The sequence below is a fragment of the Aptenodytes patagonicus genome, unplaced genomic scaffold (genome assembly GCF_965638725.1).
Source record: "Aptenodytes patagonicus unplaced genomic scaffold, bAptPat1.pri.cur scaffold_250, whole genome shotgun sequence".
In the NCBI taxonomy this organism is placed as follows: domain Eukaryota; kingdom Metazoa; phylum Chordata; class Aves; order Sphenisciformes; family Spheniscidae; genus Aptenodytes; species Aptenodytes patagonicus.
The window spans coordinates 3,752-24,513 of NW_027472176.1; the positions used below are offsets into that span (position 1 = coordinate 3,752).

Consider the following 20,762-nt stretch of genomic DNA (forward strand, 5'->3'; position numbering starts at 1 on the left):
AATTGTGGGGCTTTTTACTCTCTGGAGCCCCTAGAGGCAGTGCAAAAGTTCGTCCCGCTGTCGCTTTGAAATGATGACAAGTACCAAAAAGCAAACCCAGCAAAACTACTGCAAAGAAGTTGTCCCGCTTGGAACTTGACCTGTGCCAGCTGTGGCTGCTGGCAGTGGTCAGGCTGGCCGGCTGCAGCCGCGTCCTGCAATACTGGCTTTGCCATCGGCAACAGTTTTTTCCAAATGTTGACTTGTGCTTAGCGCGGACCCTGACTTACTCTTCCTGCGTTTCACGCGCTCGTTGTTTCCATGCTGGCAGAAGTTACTGAACAGAGTCTCAAATGGAGTGCTTGTGACTTGAAGTACAGCAGATCCCAATGCCAATTCCAATTAGTGCACGCTGGAAGAAACAATCATAAAACTTTCTTTGCAGGAGAACATGTATGGTACAGTTAATGCAGTAGGCTTTGTGTGCACATTGAAGTGGCTGGCTGTACTGGTTTGTAGCACAGGGTAAGGGTTCTGTTTGATGCCTGAGCTGGTCGGCATGCCTAACACCCAGGAACAGCGAACTACGTCTACTATCTTCCTTTTGAGGCTTCATGACGAAAGCGGTGCTGTTTGAACAAGATAACTAAATCTGTCTTGTCTTCCAGAGGCTTTTTCAATAACCCACAGAACTTGCAAAACACTGCTACTTAAAGTGGTTTGTATTTCCATGCGTATGGAATATCTCTTATTTAGCCACCTCTTTAGTCTTGCAAATCACTTCAGCTTTTAAGTTTTTCCACAAAAAGCATCTCTCTTGACATGCTGAAAGGTGACCTCTTTGTGGAGCACCTACAGAAGTGTGGAAACTGGCTGAAAGGCCTAGAAATTTTTGCAGAAGACTGCAGAGATGTGATAAGGACAGGCAATAGGAAGGAAAGGACTGGAGTAAGGAATAGGAGGGTTTAAGTATAGAAGAAAATCAGTGTTTTAAAGTGCTTGTGTGGTGTTTACGTCATAAGTGTGTGGAAAACTACTCTCTGCTTGATGAGCTGTGAAAGTCTGTATCGCTTGTAATGTGAACATCTCAAGAGTACATTTTCTGGAAGAATTTGAGAATGCAGGTAGTTAAGAACTCGGTATTCCTTAATGTGCAAAATAAACACGCAAAAAGCGGACAAGACGTAAATGATGCGTGAAATCTGCTAGAAGACAATTGACAATAAATAATGAAGTATAAAATCAAGGGAAAGCACAAATGGAGACTTATACCTGTTGCCGAGAAGCTTTTTAAAATACGGTTTTTCTCAGATCGCCTCTTACTAACCTATGTGAGTCGACTTGAACCCAGTCTATTGGGGTTATTTTCCCCTGTTATTTGTCTTGTCGATACCTCTGCATCACTTCTTGTTGGTGATCTCATAGGCATCAGAAAAGCCAAGGATTCTCCTTTTGCTCTGCTGTGAGATCAAAAACCGTCCTGAGTGCCACTTTTTTAAGGAAAAGAGCTACAGGAGATGGATAGGAGATTATTCACTGCAGACTGATGGAACGTCTGTCAATCTCAGAAATAGTTGTGGCTGGCAGGAGTCTATTTTTGCATTTGTTTCCTTATTTACAGTGAAGAATGCGAGACCTAACGGCGCAGGTAACGAGCAGTCTGCTGCGGTTTCCAGAGGGGACTATTCAGGCACTTGGGGAAGATGAGATAAGCCTCGACTCTGTGCTGCGCGGGAAGTTTTCTGGAGGTGAGCATTTTCCTTTAACTTCGGTCTTGGTATGAAGTTGTTATTGCCCGGAGGTTACCTGAAGCATAGGGTCATAGTATCAGCTGTGTCCGGGTGGTGCTGTTAAGATGCATCAGGTATCGAGAGAACAAAAAGGATGTTTTAACTATTAAAAATGCTAAAATTAAAACGTTAGTAGAGTTAAACTTTGACATTACAACCACCCGCACCAATCTTGTGCTATGAAAATAGTTTACTTAAACATGCTGAGTCAGTGAGCCCTCCTCAATTTCTAAAGAAACAAAAGGCAGTTTTCAAAAAGGTAAAAGCGTTGCTTTGGGCCCTATTTATTTGCACCAGCTCAAGCTCTGTGACCGTCATGCCATCGCACGCAGGAATAGTTCTTCTACAGTGTTACAGAGGCAACCCCCCCTGGTTTTTCCTTTTGAGTCTGACTAAAAACAGAAGGAAGAGGATAGCACTGTTAAGCGCTGCAGCCATATTTCCAAAGTATTTGACAGGATGCAGATGAGTACCCAGTGAGAGTTGCTGAAGGTGGCTAAGCAGGTTAGGGAGTTGACTTTCTGGGTGACCTGAAAGTAGAGCTGGGTGCCTACCGGGATGTCTAGGCTTCTGTTGAGACCAGGTAGAGTCTCTCTGCCTGACTGTAAGGGCAGTGATCGAGTTAATACTTCCTTTGAGTTTGAAGTAGGTCAGTGGAACAAAATGTGTTAATTTCTTTCTGTAATCAGCACGTGTAAGAGTTTAAATTTACTAACACGGTGCCCATTTTAAGATAATTTCCTGTTGAAGTCCAAATCCCTGCCCAAAGTCGGCATGTGTCAAGTAAAATTAATACACTAGAAATGAATTGGCTTAGATTGGTTATATCTGAAGTATGCTTTGAAATATGCTTGTATTCCCGTAGGGATTGAGAGGATTTCCAGCAAAACCAAGCTGAAAACGGTATAAAGAGTATAGATCAAGGTATTGTAATCTTTATCCCAAACCACCACAGTTCTTCAGTGCAGGAATGACAAGTAGAGATGCAAAGTAATAAGGTTGTTAATTTTAAGATGTATTGCTTGAGGATTTCAATGGGTGATTTTAAATAATGGACCAGAATTAGGTAAGTCGGTCTTCCTCTGTTAGGTACTTTTATTGAAGGGAAGGGGCGGTGACTGTGATTTTTTCAGTTGTTTCCATCTTCTGTTGGAAATTTGCTTTAGTCAGCTTTCTTTTCTCTTACAGGGAGAAATGGCCTAGCATGGCTGGCGCGTGGTCCTCAACTCGAGGTAGTGAACTCTGTGACAGGAGAGCGGCGCTCTGCATATCGTTTCAGTGGAGTAAATGAACAGCCTCCCACTGTTCGTGTGGTAAAGGAGTTTTCCTGGCAGAAGAGAACTGGACTGCTGGTTGGGTTGGAAGAAGCAGAGGGAAGTGTTCTCTGTCTGTACGACCTTGGAATATCAAGAGTGGCTAAAGCAGTTGTTCTTCCAGGAAGGGTACGTCCTTTTTAATTGGAGAAACAAAGCCTTTATGTTGTTAGGCGCTGCATAATCCTGTTTCGGGAAAAGCTTTGGAGCGTCTCTTTGTAGGAGGTATTTTTTCTATGTTGCACTAACATACTGCCACTTCAGAGGATCCAGTCAAGAGAGCCTTGATGTAAAATCTCGGCCTTAACGGCACCATTGTCTTTTGAGCTTACTGATCGTAAAAGAAGTTTTCTGGTTTTGTGGTAGAGCACGTAGTTACCTAATTCTCCACTTCCACAAAAAGGCATTGAAAGATACCTTTTTTGGGCCAGAGTGAAAAGAAGAAGACCCCACTCTTTAAAGAGCCTGTAACATACTTTTCCTAAACGGTTAATTTCTGTCAGAAATACCGTCTTTCTTTAAAATATCTCAAACCTCCGTAGCTGAGCTGTGCGTGACTTAGACACATTCCCATGAATCTCAGGCTAGCAAGCAGGTGACTTGAGAGCAGAACACATTTTTCTGTTGAGTTCGGGTAGGAAAAAAGAGCCTTTAGAGAGTTATCCGACAGACTGTTGAAAGATCGACTTTCAGTCTGCAGTCCTTGAATCTCTGCTTATTGACGACTGTGTTTGTGTAGGTGGGATACACTGGTGTGACGTTACTAATTTTTTCTGTCTTCTATAACCCGTAAACTCCAATGATGTAATGTCCCCTAGTCTCATTATCTTCATGTAAACAAGAACCAGCGTAAGTTAATAGAACATCAAGATTCACTCCATCTTTATCCTCTCAGCATCGGCAACAAATAAATACTTACTTATTACTCAGCTTTCCCTAACGTGATTTGGTTTGACTTGCTAGCATACAGGTGGAGTTTTGTTTGTTTGTAATGCTACAGTGCGGTTACCAGTAGTAAGCATTTGTACGGTGGTAATTTCTGAAGATAGGAGCCGGGTTGGTGCTCCTCTGTGTTAGTTTGCCTATCATCTGGGTAAATCTGGGCGTTTCAGACGGAGAGGCAAGCTGTGTGCTGACATAAGCCTATAATCAGTAAGTAAATTGTGGCTGTGAAAAATGACATAGCTTTGTTAGGTTTTCTTTCTTAAATCTAAGTAAGCTGGGAATAGGAAAAGGAAAGGTTAAGAAGGATCACGTCACATATTGGATCTGTGTCTGCAGCAGTGATTTGGAATAGAACGTGGTTATAACTATCACTTGTGTTGGGGAGTTTGTCTACACCACAAAAAGATGGTTCAGGAGAAAATATGAAGAAGCCTTGGGGGTGGGGGGGGGAAGTTGGCTGTTGTGTGGTAAAGGTTATGAATATTGGAATAAAGCCAAAGCTTACCTGAATTTCTGCTCTTCTGCCCTGAATGCTCTTGATTCCAAGCACGTTTGGTCTGTTGCTTTCATTTTGCTTCCTATCTTTTTCCTATTAGATTAGTTAGATCAGCATAGACAGGACACAGGTTGTTTTAGGCTGGCTTTTTAAATTTTTGTTCACATTCATAAAAGTGCTGGTGCGCATTTAAAACCTTTTTTACTTTCTCTGGTGGTTATTTTTCTTCTAAATGAGGACGAGTGTAAATTTCACTAGGGCAGCGTGTCCCTTCAACACTTTCTGAAAATGTTTCGTCCCCGTGGAAGTGGTGTGTCTACCGTGCGACTTGGCCGCTGTCCCGCCTGACTTACCGCCACCACGCATCCTAATACCTGTTTGGCAAAGAAGGCATAGACTGCATCACAGTGCTGGTGGGCTGTGAGCGGTGGGAGAACTAGATGTAGTTTTGTCTTTCTTAAACTTAAGTCCCTTAAATATGGTAAAGTTTCTGGCATATAACTGGTTTTCTAAGTTTCTTAGAGCTAATTGTTTCTAGGTAGGAAATGGAAATTGGTAAGCTGTAATACTAGAATGCACCATTGAAGTTGAAGTTAGTTCAGTTAAATAACTGTAGGAAATCTAGTAAATGGAAGGCAGTAACAGATTTTTGTGCAGGGCTTCCCTCCCGCCCCCGCCCCCGCCTCGATACAATTGGGAACAATGCTTTGTTTTTATGTCTTATGATCCTGTATGTACTTTCTTGTTTCCGATGTGCTAATTCTGGCTCCACTCTTGAGTGATTTCTCTTTGGCTTGTCAAGCAGCTTAAACAGTAACTTGTAGTTTTCCTGTAGGTAACTGCTATAGAACCCATAACTAATCACGGAGGACCCAGTGTGAGCACTCAGCACCTACATCAGAGTCTGCGATGGCTCTTTGGAGTGGCAGCAGTGGCTACAGATGTTGGTCACCTACTTCTGGTTGACCTTTGTTTGGATGATTTAGCTTGCAGTCAGAATGAAACAGAAGCATCGGGTAAGCCTGCAGTTTTTCAACTTGAATTTAGAAGTAAGAAAACTTGTGTCTTGTAAATAAACAATATGCCCCCCACCTTGAAGATACGAGTGTGCAGACATTTATGACCCCTGATTGCAGGTGGCGGTTTGACACCTTACAGTCCTGAACTGACTAAAAATGGGAGTGGCTTAATACTCCTTCTAATGCTGGAAATGCCCCCCTGCCACCAAGATCCCTGTGTCACTCTGATTCTTGCCAGTGAGGTGTGGGAATTTTACCGTCTGAGTCCGTGCAGCTGCCTGATAGGAAGTTGTGTCAGAGGTGCCCTATTTCTTGGGAATGTTCTTCTGCTTCTGTTAATTGGCTCGGGGCAAATTTTAGTCTTGTTTTTTGAAATAAATCCGACTTACCAAAAGTCATGCATTCGGGTGAATGAGATCTCTAATTTGTGTATTCAGCTTGCATACGCTGTTTTGGCCATTACAACAGTGGCTTCAGGAGCTGATGCCACTTCAGAGAGCTTCGTCATGAGGCCCAAAGTCCTGACTTACAGAGTCCAAGAAGAATTTGCCTGTGAAGGTTACACTTTTACCTGGTTTTGAAAGACGAGTGAGAATACCTGTCCAGTCGGAGAGTTCTTATGGTCTTTGAATACATACAAAATGGAGATAGGAAAAAAAGTGTTGCATAAGTGGGTATTCTGCCTGGGACGGTAGAATTAGATTATGTCACGTTTAAAATGCAACCTAAATGGCATAACACGTTCATTTATTGCGTGGTTTTGTGTGTGTAGGCCTAGAAGTTGTCACCAGAATTCCTGCTGAAGTTCCACAAAGAAGAGAAACGGTGACCAGAGAAGGGAGACATCTCTGTTTTCAATTACAAAATCCTTCAGGAACAGCGATATCAACCCTGTGCTACATAAGCAGAAGCAATCAGCTCGTTGTGGGTTTTTCGGACGGCTACCTGTCACTATGGGATATGAAAACTTTGGAGAGGGAGTAAGTAGGCCTTTACACTTGGCCATGCCTGGAGGTGCCGGCGTCTCAATTTTTTGCCTAAGGAAGCATGTTAATGTCAAGAGAACTTTTTCAGGGACTGGAATTTTGAGTATAATCTTGGAATGTTTAGAAATCCTCTTGTGGAACAACTATTAAGTCACACATGGATTAAGTGGACCGCCTTCTCCCCAGTGGACTAGGACTGTTTTCCTTAGTGTGCCTGTGGATTGAGGAATTGTGGAAAGCATGCTGCTTTGGGTTGTGTCAAGCAGCGAGGATGTGACAGAGCTGATTTGTATGAGACCGTTTGTTCTACCCGTGGTATTCAGTGAAAGCAGGCAATGTGTGTATTTCGATGAAACCGGTTTTAAAAACTATTTTTCAGGACCAGTTCCTGCAATTAGGGCATACATTGGAAGGCTTAAGTATGTCAATAATGTGATTTTGGTGACAATATTCTCTAAAGTGTCCAGGATGAAACTAGTGAGACATGAAAAATCAATAGCTGATGTGTGCCGGAAAATATATTCTTTCCTACGTTTCAGGCAACGATGCATGTGAATGAAAGTTTGCTTGGGACACTTGGAGATGAGCACAAGGGACATGTGAATTTGTAAGCAGCAGAAAAACTAAGAGACGATTTTAAATCTGCCAAAGAGCAATCTCACTTGAAATATTTGACCAAATTGAGATAGGGATTCACTTGAGCAAATCTGCAGTGACTCTCCAGAAACTATTGGATGCATAAAGAGAGAGAGTGGAGCAGTAATTAGGTGGCAAGAATAGATTGTGAAGGTACAAATAAGGTTCAGAAGTCTGGAAGAAAAATGCTTTACATAGTCCAAGTAAAGCAACGAGAAACTACTTCTGTTTGGCGCTGGTTTAACTTTGTGCACAGAAGATATGCTGCATTTTAAGTTCGATATTGGAGTAGGCTACAACAGTTTGGACAATCTTTTGCCTGGCAGCTGAAGTGATCGTTTATGTTTCTCCTCCTCCTCCTCCGGCAGAGGAGGGCATAAGCCCAGGTTATTGCATTTGACGGTCAGTAATTTCCTCACCTCTTGGCTGTTGCGTAAGAAGTAGTCGCTTCCTTGACTCACTTGTTTGAGATGCAAGTATGACCTTCTGTACTTTGAGGATAAGCATGTAAGGTGCTCTTTTCTCAGAAGATGCTTCTACCCGTCTACAAACAGTTAGGGCCAGTAGGCTCACCTTTTTTCTTTTTCTTTTTTAAACCCGTAGGCACCACTCTCAGCTTGAAGGAGGACGGGTTCCTGTCTATGCTGTTACTTTTCAAGAGCCTGAGAATGATCCTCGCAATTGTTGCTACTTGTGGGCTGTCCAGTCTACGCAAGAAAGGTGAATAAAAACTTCGTATAAGCCACTGAATTCTTCTTTTTTACATATACTTGTTCCCATACAGTTAATACATGTGTATTTGTTTTGTTTATTTAGCTGTGCAGGAGATTCTCTCGGGTACGGAAGGTGTTAAGCCTACGATGCCGTTTTTTACAGGATTTAACAGACGTGAAGAGGGACCTCCTAGTTCCTACCTTCTGACAGAAGGCAAAGCAACAGTGGCTGTAGTTTTGTGCTTGCCTTCTTAAATGACTTCTTGTTTCTTGATGACTGCTTCACGATTTGTTTGCTGTTCGTACCATGGTATTAAAATACCATTAAAAGTAGTTGAGGCTGCAGATCTAGACACACTAGACGTGCCAATGTGACAGCCTGCCAACCTGCCCCTAAAGGAGGGAGGTGAGGGTATTGCCGATTACCTTGTGCCAACTTTAGCAGTCTTTGGAGCCTTCATGAGCCAGTTCAGCTCACGTGGCAGAGCACGATCGCTGTTCAGCAGAAAAGTCAATGGTTTCCTGCTGGGCTGATGAATCACATGAGCGTGTGGAAGGGTGCAGCGTATGCAAGAGAGGGACTGGGACTTTGGTGGTAAGGGAAGGGGAGAAAGATCTCCCTCCTTCAGCATCAGCAAGCTATTTCATCAGCTCAGCTGTTCATAGCGTGGCAATCTTTTTAGGTTTGACCTTAAAGCAGCTTTGATCGAGAACTCTTCACTGTGCAGAGCTCTTTCCAACAAGGTTTAGTCCATACAACATCTAAAAGCTTTCAAACTGTATGGTTAGCATTTGCCCCTGAAGCTGTTAGTGTCAAAATTTCCTCCTCTATGTTTTAGCGTCCAAATGTGACCGACTGCCATGTTTTGGGAAGTGCTGTTTTTCTTTTCAGCAAGAGCATGCTATTAGGAAAACTTCAGTCTTGATCTAATAAAATGGTAATGAGGACTATAAAGCAGCTTTGTAATCAAATGTCATAATTTATACCTTTTTCAGTGAAGGTGATGTTGTGAGTTTACATCTGTTGCAGTTAGCATTTGGTGACAGAAAACGCTTGGCATCAGGACAAGTCATGTACGAGGTAAGACGTGCATGTGTGTGGAAGGATGAAACTAGTACTAAATTTTCTCGAAGTGAGTATCAGTTAAGCTGGCAGGGGTAATATTTACCATCAAAATTCACAGATGAATGAAAAGGAAGTAATCTCTTGCTGAGTCTTCTTGGGCATGGCCTTTGTCCATAGGTTTTGAAAACAAGTCGTACAATTTCATACTGCAGTGTTGAGTGTTCCAACTGGATTCACCTGCAAAGAGCCCAACTGAATTCAATTCCTGAAGAGGAAGCAGCTTTTACAAATAAAATTATTCTTCATTTAAACACCAAATTAATGGCACGTAGGAAGAGAAGACGGGGCTATCCTCTTTTAAAGTTACTTGTAGCTACAGCCTTAGCAGCGGCAAAGACCGTACCTTGTACTGTGTGCTTCTTTGGAAAAAACCCCATTGGTCTATAGCCGTTTCTCTCGTGGCTGCTTTGTTCTGTCTCAACACTTTAATGTTAAAATGGGGGACCTTTTACTATGCAGCAATTCTTGGTCATCTTATTTTCCTGAGTAAGACGTGACGAGTGTCAGCTTCCACCTCAGAAGGCTGAAATGTTTAAAAGCAGCTTCTAAACATGCGTCTCCTAGAAATTCCCGTTGCCACTCTTTTAAAAAAGCACACAAAGTGATTAAATACTGTTGTTGTTGTTGTGTTTGTGACCTGAGAAAGCTGTGGTGTAGTTAATGTGAGGCTTTTAACCCTCTACAGACTATGCAACCAGTAATGCATTCACAGGCTTATAAGAGGTGTCAGGCACCAGTCTCTGGATGTGAGATATTTCACTCCCCTGCTGTTTCTGCTTCCCTGTGATGAGTGTTGTGGAAGACTGAAACAGGAACCAATCTTACGAGGTAGCTGAAGAGAGAACTAAACAGCTGGACCCTCTGGGGCAAAAAGACGGGCTCTTCAGCTCGCTTCCGGATGAGCCACTTACACATGTAGCTTCATGCCAAGACCTGATAACACCTACTGCCAAAAACCCCCAAAACTAACTCCCAGCCCCCCCAAACCCCCAAAAGGTGCATTAGGACAGGATCTGTGCTCCACAGCGGACACTTTTGGTCTCAGAATACTTGCTTGTAGTCACAGATTGCTCAGTACTACGTGGCTGTCTGCCTGCGTGACTGGCTGAGTCAAGTTTCTTGTCTGTCTTCCGTGGCAGAAAATTTAAGAGGTGTTCCCAATTGCCAGGCCAAGTCTGAGTAAACAAGGAGGACTACTGTTGACCCTCGTTCATTGAATAGAGTTCATGGGAGCTTGAAAGACTTTTCTACTACAGCAGTGCTTTACTTTCCAGGAATCAGTCTTGAGGCTATGAAACAGCGCATCTTTGACTTTGTGTCGTGGTAAAAGGTCACAAATAGGACTTTTGGAACATGTGGCACTGTCTTTTTGTAAATGAGCCTCAAACTTCTGTCTCCATTGCCTTCAAGGCTGGTTTAAGTCTGTGCTCAAGAAATCAACCTAAGGGTGTGTTTAAGTTGTGCTTTCAAAGATCTTTTTTATACCACCTCGGCAGCTGCTAAATCTCGTGCATCCAGTCATGGTCACGGAGCACATCTTTACCTTTGTCCTACACAATGCTTGCGGATGGACAGAGTGTACAGCCTCTACTTTCGTATCAGAGTCTGACCAGTGCACCTCATTTGAGAAGTGTCTTCGTATTTTACTGGTCAATAAAGTTGTTACTGAACATCTTCCATACAGTGGGGTTCCTTAACTGAGATTTGCTTGCCCCAGCGTGGAAAATGTGAACTATACTGGTTTGCTTTAGAAGCTGTCTTAGGCAGGACTTGTTTGATATTATTTCCCCCTTCCCCTCCGCCCCAACTCTGGGGGGGACTGGCTCCCCCCCAACATTTCTATGTGAATAAAAGTTGAAATTTCTAGCAGTGAAAATTCACCTCTAACAGGTTTATGGAGTTTTAGTACTTCATCTGATGAAGCGGTCTTTCGAATGGTGGACTTGTTCAGGACAACTTTTATTAAAATTGGCTTTAGTGATTATTCCTTCTACAATAAAAATGAGGTTCTTTGCTTGGGCTTCATGCTAGTTTTTCAAAGAGGCGGTTTAGATTTTTCTTATCTACTCTGCACGTCTCTGTTATGTCCAAAGGTACTTGATAAAATAGAATGAACTGTGCATGCTTCAGAGCAAAATTTAGCATTTTTCTTTTTAGTCATGTCAGATTTTTTTTTTTTTTTTTTTTTTAAAGCCAGTCTCGATATTTATAGGTAGCATTTCCTAGAACGGTTGAGAGAAAGCTTGTCTCTTCTCAGATTAGGTGAATTGGAGGTATCACATCAAATCATATGAGAATGCGTTGTGTCGTGCCAGTTCATTTTAGAGCTCTGAAAGTTTGGGAAACTTGGGTCGAATGTGGTATGATGGATTTTTGGTTGGTTTTTGTTTGGTGGTGTTTTTTTGTTGGTTTTTGATTTTGTTTGGTGGTTTGCTTGTTGGGTTTTTTTAATTGTAGAGCTGCTATTTGTCCACAATACACACAATTCATGTGTTGCATTGTAGACAGTTTGAATGTATGCTGTATTTGGAAAGACAGTATTTCAGTTAATGCTTACTTAGAAAATGGTGGTATCGGAGGTTCAACACAACCCTGCTGGAGTTTCTGTATATCTCAAAGTAGTTTGCTGACTCTGTAGTAATTTGTGATCCTAAACGCGTTGCCCATGTGCATCCCACGTCCCCTCTGTGTTCTGCTTTTGCTGTTGGCTGTGCTTGGTGGAGGAGCTGAGGGATATTTCACCCATTAGTCTCTGGCAAGATTAGAGGAGGAGCTGGTAAGAGCTTACGCGGTTTGAAAGAAGATCGTTAACCAGGAAGAAGTTCTCATAGCTACTACAGAGAGATGCATTTTCGCTCTAGTGGTGTGCCTACGGATAATAATACCTCTCGACAGAGCTTTAGCTGCTGTAATGCCATGACTTCTCTAACTTCATCAGTTCTGTAATCAAGACACGGAGCAAAGAGCTTTGCGTGCTTATGTGTTACGCTATTTCAGATATCTCTTTGTAGACATACGTTTAGGTTTGTAAAGGAACCTTGATGTTGCAAGGAATTCTGCAAAACATGTTTAGAACTGAATAACGTTAGGGAAATGCTAGATTTTGAAAATGTGCAAAGCCTTTACAGCCAAACTTGCCCGTTACGATTTGACACTTAGTTCTCTTGCACGTCAGATGTCGTTTCTATTGGCCATCAGAAATAAGCTCATGGGAAATACACGCTGTACTGTGCATATTCTACTAGAGGTATACGTTCTTTCATGTTTCGGTATAACGTATGTTTTTAGCCCCAAATGACCTTTTCTCTCTCCTTTTATTTTTTCTGCAGGGTTTGGAATACTGTGATGAAAGGTACAGTTTAGATCTCACGGGTGGAGTCTTTCCCTTGAGAGGGCAGACCAGCAATGCCAAATTACTCAGCTGCCAGACTGTAGAAAAATTTCGCAACCACGTTGACAGAGAGGATAGCGTTAATGAAGGTTTGTTCTGATGTCCGTGTTTGGCTATTCTAAAAGAAACGGTTTTAGAATCCAAGCAATGAACGCTGTTCTGTACCCGCAGTGTGAAAGTCTTAAATATCTGTATAGACTAGCTTGTTGGGCTTCTTGAAAAAGGCAAATTGGGTGCTTAAGTTACGTGGGGCTGCTTTAAAGGACAAAATAGGTTTTATTTTATGCTTGCTGACACGCTACAGCGACGTATGGTGGGGTCATCTGTGTAATGCTTGTCAGTCGTTTTATTCCTCCAGCTGTCTTCTTTGAGCAATAAGATCATCCTCTCCATTGCTTAGGAATGTTACCTGAATGTTTTTTTTCCTGTGCAAACCTATGTCTGCATCTGCATCCAGTTGGTGGCCGGTCAGTTTCTGTTTGAAATAATTATCGGTGATCTGGATGAGGGGATCGAGTGCACCCTCAGTAAGTTTGCAGACGACACCAAGTTGGGCGGGAGTGTTGATCTGCTCGAGGGTAGGAAGGCTCTGCAGAGGGATCTGGAGAGGCTGGATCGATGGGCCGAGGCCAACTGCATGAGGGTCAGCAAGGCGAAGTGCCGGGTCCTGCACTTGGGTCACAAGAACCCCATGCAACGCTAGAGGCTTGGGGAAGAGTGGCTGGAAAGCTGCCTGGTGGAAAAGGACCTGGGGGTGTTGGTCAACAGCCGGCTGAATGTGAGCCGGCAGTGTGCCCGGGTGGCCAAGAAGGCCAATGGCATCAGTATGCTTGTATCAGAAACAGTGGGGCCAGCAGGAGTAGGGAAGTGATCGTGCCCCTGTACTCGGCACTGGTGAGGCCGCACCTCGAATACTGTGTTCAGTTTTGGGCCCCTCACTACAAGGAGGACGTCGAGGTGCTGGAGCGTGTCCAAAGAAGAGCAATGAAGCTGGTGAAGGGTCTGGAGAACAAGTCTTATGAGGAGTGGCTGAGGGACCTGGGGTTGTTTAGCCTGGAGAAAAGGAGGCTGAGGGGAGACCTTGTCGCTCTCTACAACTACCCGAAAGGAGGTTGTGGCGAGGTGGGTGTCAGTCCCTTCTCCCAGGTAACAAGCGATAGGACGAGAGGAAATGGCCTGAAGTTGCGCCAGGGGAGGTTTAGATTGGACATGAGGAAAAAATTCTTCACTGAAAGAGTGGTTAAACATTGGAACAGGCTGCCCAGGGAAGTGGTGGAGTCACCACCCCTGGAGGTATTTAAAAGACGTGGAGACGTGGCGCTTAGGGACATGGTTTAGTGGTGGACTTGGCAGCGTTAGGTTTACGGTTGGGCTTGATGATCTTAAGGGTCTTTTCCAACCTGAATCGTTGTATAGTTCTATGATCTGCCTGTCCAGTTTGTCCTCTCTAAACCTAATAGGTTCCTGCACCTATTAGGAGTACACGAGTTCTTAAAGCAGCAGCTTTCCTTGTCCATATACACAGTTAAAACTCTTACGACGTCTTTCCTTACCTTGCAATAAGTCAACATACATCTCTGGGTTTACAAATTCAGTTATGCTCTGACCATATCTTTGAGCCTGCTGCAGCGAGAACTTTCATAGCCTTTTGTTTTGACTGCGTTATTCACCTTCCCTCTCCGGCCTTAACGTATGTCTGATGTTGGAAGGAAGACACTTGCATGATCATTCTAGGCTATTTCTGTTTATTGTCTTTGATTTAGTCCTGAAGTGGCAACTTCCACCTCTTCTGTGATGCCATCCTCTATCAACCGTGTGTCAAAATCTAATAAAAACGCCTTTGGATTTTCTCCACTTGTGTCATGTTTCTGAGGAGAGTGCCTTCTAAAAACTTGTTAAAAACAAACAAGCAACACCCCCCACCCCCAAAGAAAAAAAACCCCAAACCCAAAACAACAACAACAACAACAACAAAAATGCCTTTCTGTCTCCTTTTTACCAAGTATGAGGCATGGAGAAATACCTGTGATTTTTCGGATGGTTTCTAATTAGCTTTTCTTCAGGTTCTGTTCAAGTTAAGTTCTAGGCATACGTGAGCTTCTGTTGGATGTGGGTTGAGGCTGGCAATGAAGCTGTCTTCTGAATTGTGAAAATAATGGATATCTTCAAAGGCAGATTCAGCGGCTAACAAAAGTGAAATGGCACAGGAGCTCACAATGAAACATAGTAAAGTGTGTGAGGATCCCTAAACGGTAATGATGAATTCAACAGAGAACAGAGAAACATTTTGCCAAACAAGCTGTCTCCTTCTTCCTTACTCTGTTAGGGCAAATGGTATACCACATTCTTTGCTTCCACCTGGAGAAGGCACTCTCCCCAGAGAAGACAGACCATGCCACTCGTTGAGAGAACCGGAGTATACCATTGTGAACGTCTTAAGTTAAAGACTTCATTCCAATTTCCTCTTTGTTGGTTTTGGGGTTTTTATTACGTATTTTGTGTGCTAATTGTGTTCTTTCCCTCTGAATGTGCTGGAAAGGAGCTATTCTTAAGACTTGTAATTGCGTCAAATCTGGAAATTAATAATGCCAGCTGAGTGATACAAGTGTATACGATAATGACTGGTATGCTTTCTAAAAGTAGCAATGTACGTGTCCCTAGCATAGTTTTTTTGCTAAACTATTCATCTAGCTAAACGTCTTGATCCGCTCTTGATGGATGGAAAACTTAATTAGCTGGTAACTGTGTGTTTGGTTTGGCTTGGAACTGATACAATTGGATCAAGAAAAAGGGGCAGTATGACTGAAAGCTATCACGGAGCTGTTTGCTATTCTGTACTTTTTTTTTTTTATTATTCTTAGTAAGTGCTGTGTTTCATGAGTGATGGAACAGAATCAAGCCCAAACAGAAAGCGGTGTTTAAAACTATCAGGTGTATCGTCTTTTCTACAAATAAGAAACCACGTCTTGTCTTTTACAGTAGTGTCTCCTGAGACCAGCGTATCAATCTTCAGTTGGCAAGTGAATACACATGGTCAGGGAAGACCATCTACTTATTTGGGTGTATTTGACATTAATCGCTGGTACCATGCTCAAATGCCAGATTCGCTAAGGTAGATTTTTGTTAAGTTGTTTTCAATATCCCTACAAACAATTCGTTTGAAAGTGGGCGTTCAGCTTATGCGCTTGTTTTCTTTAAGGCCAGAAGAATTCCTTCACGATTGCCCCTATTTCGCATTGTGGTCGCTGGATACTGTGGTAAGCGTGACTTCTCCAAACCTCATTTTGGATATTCTGGTACGTGAGCGGAGTCTAAGCCGGGGAGTTCCTCCTTCTTATCCACCACCTGAGCAGTTTTTTCATCCAAGCACCTATAATTTTGGTAGGTATTTCACCGCTTTTAATAGCGATAAGCTTAAACGGAGGTCAAATGCCATTTATTGGTTCTCTTGTTCGTTGTTTGTCACTCAAAACCCAAACCAAGCCAAAACACCCCACAAACCCAACTCTAATGACGTTGTACTAAGAAAGCATTTAGTGTTGTGAAACATATCTGACGGTCTGCTGCGTTTTGGGTTTGGGTGCTTTTGTAACGTAGCCTGTGAAGTGGCGATGGTTATAAAATGAAACGACTTTGAACTGAAGCTGAAAGCACAGCACCTCGGCAGCGCTAGAGAGAAAATTCCTACACGCAGTAATTTTTTTTAACAAGTTTGTAAGTGATGTGATGAAGAAAACAGGTACTCAGTTATATCTTTCCCGATATTGCTATTTCGAAAATGTGAACTGGTCATAACATAACTGTGAGAGTACGGAGTGCTGTCAAACGTTCGTTGTTTCTGCAGATGGTACGTGCTTGCTGAACTCCGGAGTCGTTCGCATGACTTGCACCGGCTTCCAGAAGGAGGTGATCTTTTACTGTGTCTTTATTGAGACTGTCAAGAGATGTACCTCTTCTAAGTTTTCCATGGCACTGCTTTCGGTGTCAGAGACCGTTTTACGCTCATCCTGCCCATCCGCACGCATAATTGCAATCGTATCCTGCCAGTTTTATGCAAACGGTCATGTTTCAGGTCCACTCTCGGGACTGTAAAACTACCATTGTCTCCTGTTGAAGCACGATCAGGGATTGAATGTCTAGAAAGGAGTAGAACGTTGCTGTAGGGCAAGAACAAAAATGTTGTGGAAGTCGGGGAAAGCTGTTACTGCTTTATTACCCATCAGTCGAACTGCCTGCATAGTCCCGAGTTTTAGGGTTTTGACCCCTGATTAACTTGAAAGAGGAGGACAGAGTGGAGAAAATGAGAAATTGCTTAACTGTTTAAGAAGAAATGAATTTGTTTTTTCTCCCAAACTTGGCCAAATTGTAACTTCCGAGCCACTGCACGGATTGTAACAAATAATTTTGAAGTAAGTTTCAGCTCGCCAAATATTTCCAACATAAACCAGCTTCTGCACAAAGAAGCACAGAAAGGGTCTTCCGAAGTGTGATTTGAAGTTGTGTGTTAGTTCTAGCTTGTAGAGAATGTATTTTGCGTCAGTGTTCAGGGAAAGAGAAAGGCCTGTGTCGTGACAGAGCAGCTCGAAAATACTTAAGCATTGCAAGGGCTGCTATTGTGTTTTACAGGATTTGGTTTAGAAACTGTAACTGTTAGTTTGGCTGCCGTCTTTAAGACTCTCCCTAGTAACGCTTGCTCAGATTGCCAACCTAAAGCACATTATTGATGCAAGCTTTCTGACAGTTTAAGTGAACGTTTGTATTAGTTCTCTTAGTGGTTATCCAGAACCTTAGCGACTGCCTAATAATGCTGTCTTAACCTGTAGTTTTTGATTGGTGTTTCAGACCTTGAATTTTTTAAAGAAATCTGGTCCTTCGATAAGCGAAGCCATTCATGACAGCTACAATAGGTGTCTTGTAGCTGGCTTGCTGTCTCCAAGGCTAGTTGATGCCCAGCCATCCAGTTTGAGCCAGGTGAGTGCGTATCAGGGAATCAAGGGGGAAATACATCCCTCTTGTCTGACGGGGCTGTAGAGGCTACAGGACATGATGATCTGATTTTCCTGTTATTTGCAAGCTGCACTGAAATGCAGGGCTTGACTTTAGTTAGCAGAAGTAGTAGTAGTCTTCGATCCAAACTACTGAGGTTGACTGGGAACAGTCTTTAGAGACCCCTCTCTTCATTCTGTGCCCCAGATACGCACAAGGACGCGTGCAGTCAGTGCTGGTCATGCGCAGCAGAAAGCACCCTTCCCTCAGAACAACCTTCATCCCCGTCAGCTTCTCAAAGCACGAGGTTCAGTGCAGTAGCTGACGAAGGGGGTGTCTCGCTCGGATGCGAGCTATTGCAGACATCAGCTTGCTGCACGATACGTGACCATTTGCTTCCAAGGAAGTGGGCTGTGGTAAACAATTACTGTGGTCAGCTCTACCTGAGACTTTCATCACCGCTTCCGCTCATTTTCCCTTCATCAGTAGGCGCTTCTGCATCCTCTCAAAGCAGATCTTCACCTCTGTAGCCTTTGCCTTGTGCTACAGTAGCCCAATTTACTCCTCTTAGAGTGCCCTCTTGTTGCTGCAACACCTTAATCGCCTTTATCTCATGACACCCACTACCTTCTACCTGCTTTATCCCACCATAGTGACTTCACCCGCCTCTTTCGTAGGTTTCCCATTTGCAGTGCACCAACCTCTCTCTCTCATGCAAAGAGTTTTGTGAGAGATGGAGCGTCTTCACCCAGGCAGGATCTAAGCTAAGGGATCAGCTAGCTAGTCATCCCACAGTGGAGCGGTTAGTGGGGAGGGGAGAGCAGTCTTCCCACTGCCCTCATCTTCCTGTCTACTGGATTCTTCACCGGATTTGTGGAAGCGTGTTAGGGCAAGTAACGCTTCTGCACAGTGCGGTAGCTAAAGTAAATTTCTTGGCAAGTTGGCCTAGCCCATAGACTGTTTATTTTGCAAGCCTGATGTAGACTCTTGCATTCAGATTAGATGTTCTGGCGTCAACTCCAGTTTGGAAATAACTTGGGAAATCAAGAAGTTTTTCTAATAACCTTTGCTGAACTGGGACTATCTCGTTCAGAGACTTGTTAGGCATTTGAGCAGGGATTTCGTTTGCATGTCAGTAAGACAAATTTCAGGGTTCGGGTCAAGAAGCTTGCTTTGGAGTTTTGTTTGCCACCGTAAGTAGCATTTGGTGTGTTTCCTTGTCTGCAACCACTTTTCAGACAAAGGTGGAACTATCACATGTGTATTCCAATGTGTAGAAATGGCTTTGACTGGAATGATTTTACCTAGAAGGGAAAGATACTTTTGAATGTGTTTAAAAAAACCAAACAAGCAAACAAGCAAGCAAGTAAAATTTTATGAAGGATCGTTTCACCTGAAAGAAGTATCAGAACACCAGCTGAAATAAGCTGCTACTTAACATCGCATGTCTGTGCACACCTGTGCATTATCCTTCTAAAGGATTACCGCTACGCTGTAATACAGTGTTGGAACGGCCTAAAATGTAAACCTATTAGACTTTAAATGTCTCACTTCTTTCCTGTCATTTTAGAAAACTGTAACTTAACGTTTTGGGCGTCAGAACTGCTTGACGCCTTCATAGTCTAGAAAGCTGCTTGCCCTTAGCTTCACTGTTTCCACGCAAAGAGTGTATTTGGTCTGTCCCCTTCATGCATTCCTGATGGCAAGCTTCACGCACAAAACGCGTAGTGGGTCTAGCAGAGGATGTTACCGACAACAGTTAGTTGGAACTCAGTAAACTGAGACTACAATGCAGAGGCATGCAAATAAAGGTTAGAATCAGCCTTCAGTAAGTTGAACTGGCAGAGGAAAAGTTTAATGTGTTCCTCAGACCAAGCAGCAGTCCAGCCCGTGGCTAGAATTAAGAAAAAGAATGTGGAATTAGTTGCATGTGTACTCACTGCCTTTGTGACGTCTGAATGAGTATACGGTTAGAAGCAAACACGTCCTGTTGATGGTTCAGGTATTGACAGCATGTGAGATGCTCATTTTAGTTTGTCTGTTACGTTTAGGGGGAGCAGTTAGAAGCGGTATTGTCAGCTGCTGTCCAGGCAGGTTCTTTAGAACTTCTGACTGGATGCATTAAGCATTGGACATCTGAAGGTAACGCTTCTTATGTTGTTTTGATGTTACGTATTTTTTGGTTTGAAATTGTTGATTCAGTTCTTTTTTGTTCTCTTTTTTTAAAGAGCAGCCAAGTTCTGCTGCTAATTTACGGTTTGTTCTTGAGTGGACGTGGAACAAAGTGATCTATACAAAAGACGAACTGGACCAAACATGTGAGTCCTAGTGTAGTCATTCTGCAAACATAAAACCATTCTTTCTAACTGAGCTTGTTCAGTAATCTGCTGGTATAGGATATTGCACGCGGTTCTTTAAGTGTACTTTGAAACTCTGAAATTGCTCTGCCGGCTAACGCTTTAATATTCGTTCTCAAAAAGGTGTTCCGCTGTTTGATGGCTCTTGCAACTTCATTGACCCACAGACATTACAGTCTCTTCAGCACTGCCAGTTGCTCCTGAGCAACCTTAGCACAGTCTTAAACTGTTTTCTAACGGAAGCACAGGAGCTTACTGAAAAAGGTGTGTAAGAGTATTACTAAGCCTTTGGCACGTTTTATTAAGGTTTGGAATTATGCTTGGGTTGCAGTTGTGGAAGCATGAGCTTTTGTTGTTTTTGATGGTTGGAAGACAGCCAAAGCCAAATTTAGCTGGGAGAAGGGGCTTAAATCTGAGAAGCTGGGAGGACCACTTAACATGCCCTGAGTTCAGGGAAACAGTTTGTTGTGGAGTTCATGCAAGTGGCTAGGGGAGGCTACATTCAGCAAGAAGCGATGTAAGCAACTGGGTCGACATTACAGCAACTGAATGTGCTAATGCCGAAAAGTATTCTCTTTAATTCTTAGCTAGCAATTTGTAATTGCATGCAAGTCTGGTATTGCAAATGACTGAAACGTATGAAGGAAGCAGAAATGAGTAAGTTGTAAGTTACTTGGGTTTCTGTAGCTTTTTATATTATAAACTGTCCTTGGCATGTTGAGAAAAAAGAGGCGTATCCCTTTGCTGTAGTACAAATCTCTGCTACGTGAAAACCAGAGGTCTTGTTCGTGAGTGCATTTATTAGTTCAGGCTTTATTTTTGTTACTCTAACCTTTAGTGAATGTGCTTCTTTGTAGGGGTTGCTTTTTGTTTTGGTGGCGATTGTGTGGGGTTTTTCTTCAAAGGAGGAAGTGACAGAGAGTGAAAACTGCAAAGGCAAAGATTTCTACCGTGTTATTTTTATACTTTCTGTTCAGTATGATGAAGGGAGTTTTGTAAAAATGGGAGGAATTGCATCACAAGAA

At 43.0% G+C, this 20,762-nt stretch overlaps 1 protein-coding gene across 1 annotated transcript in view; it reads left to right on the top strand.

Moving 5' to 3' along the window:
* The first annotated feature begins 1,606 nt into the window (after positions 1-1,606).
* The window catches only part of LOC143173768 (protein ELYS-like), a 36,175-nt gene continuing 17,019 nt past the window's right edge, over positions 1,607-20,762 (top strand). The window contains exons 1-14 of the mRNA XM_076363920.1: positions 1,607-1,727; positions 2,958-3,211; positions 5,359-5,539; positions 6,315-6,522; positions 7,768-7,884; positions 8,874-8,958; positions 12,333-12,483; positions 15,374-15,506; positions 15,594-15,775; positions 16,239-16,300; positions 17,237-17,365; positions 19,432-19,522; positions 19,609-19,698; positions 19,861-20,001. Of these exons, the coding sequence (XP_076220035.1) occupies positions 1,607-1,727; positions 2,958-3,211; positions 5,359-5,539; positions 6,315-6,522; positions 7,768-7,884; positions 8,874-8,958; positions 12,333-12,483; positions 15,374-15,506; positions 15,594-15,775; positions 16,239-16,300; positions 17,237-17,365; positions 19,432-19,522; positions 19,609-19,698; positions 19,861-20,001 (1,945 nt within the window). The remainder of the gene's footprint in view (positions 1,728-2,957; positions 3,212-5,358; positions 5,540-6,314; positions 6,523-7,767; positions 7,885-8,873; positions 8,959-12,332; positions 12,484-15,373; positions 15,507-15,593; positions 15,776-16,238; positions 16,301-17,236; positions 17,366-19,431; positions 19,523-19,608; positions 19,699-19,860; positions 20,002-20,762) is intronic.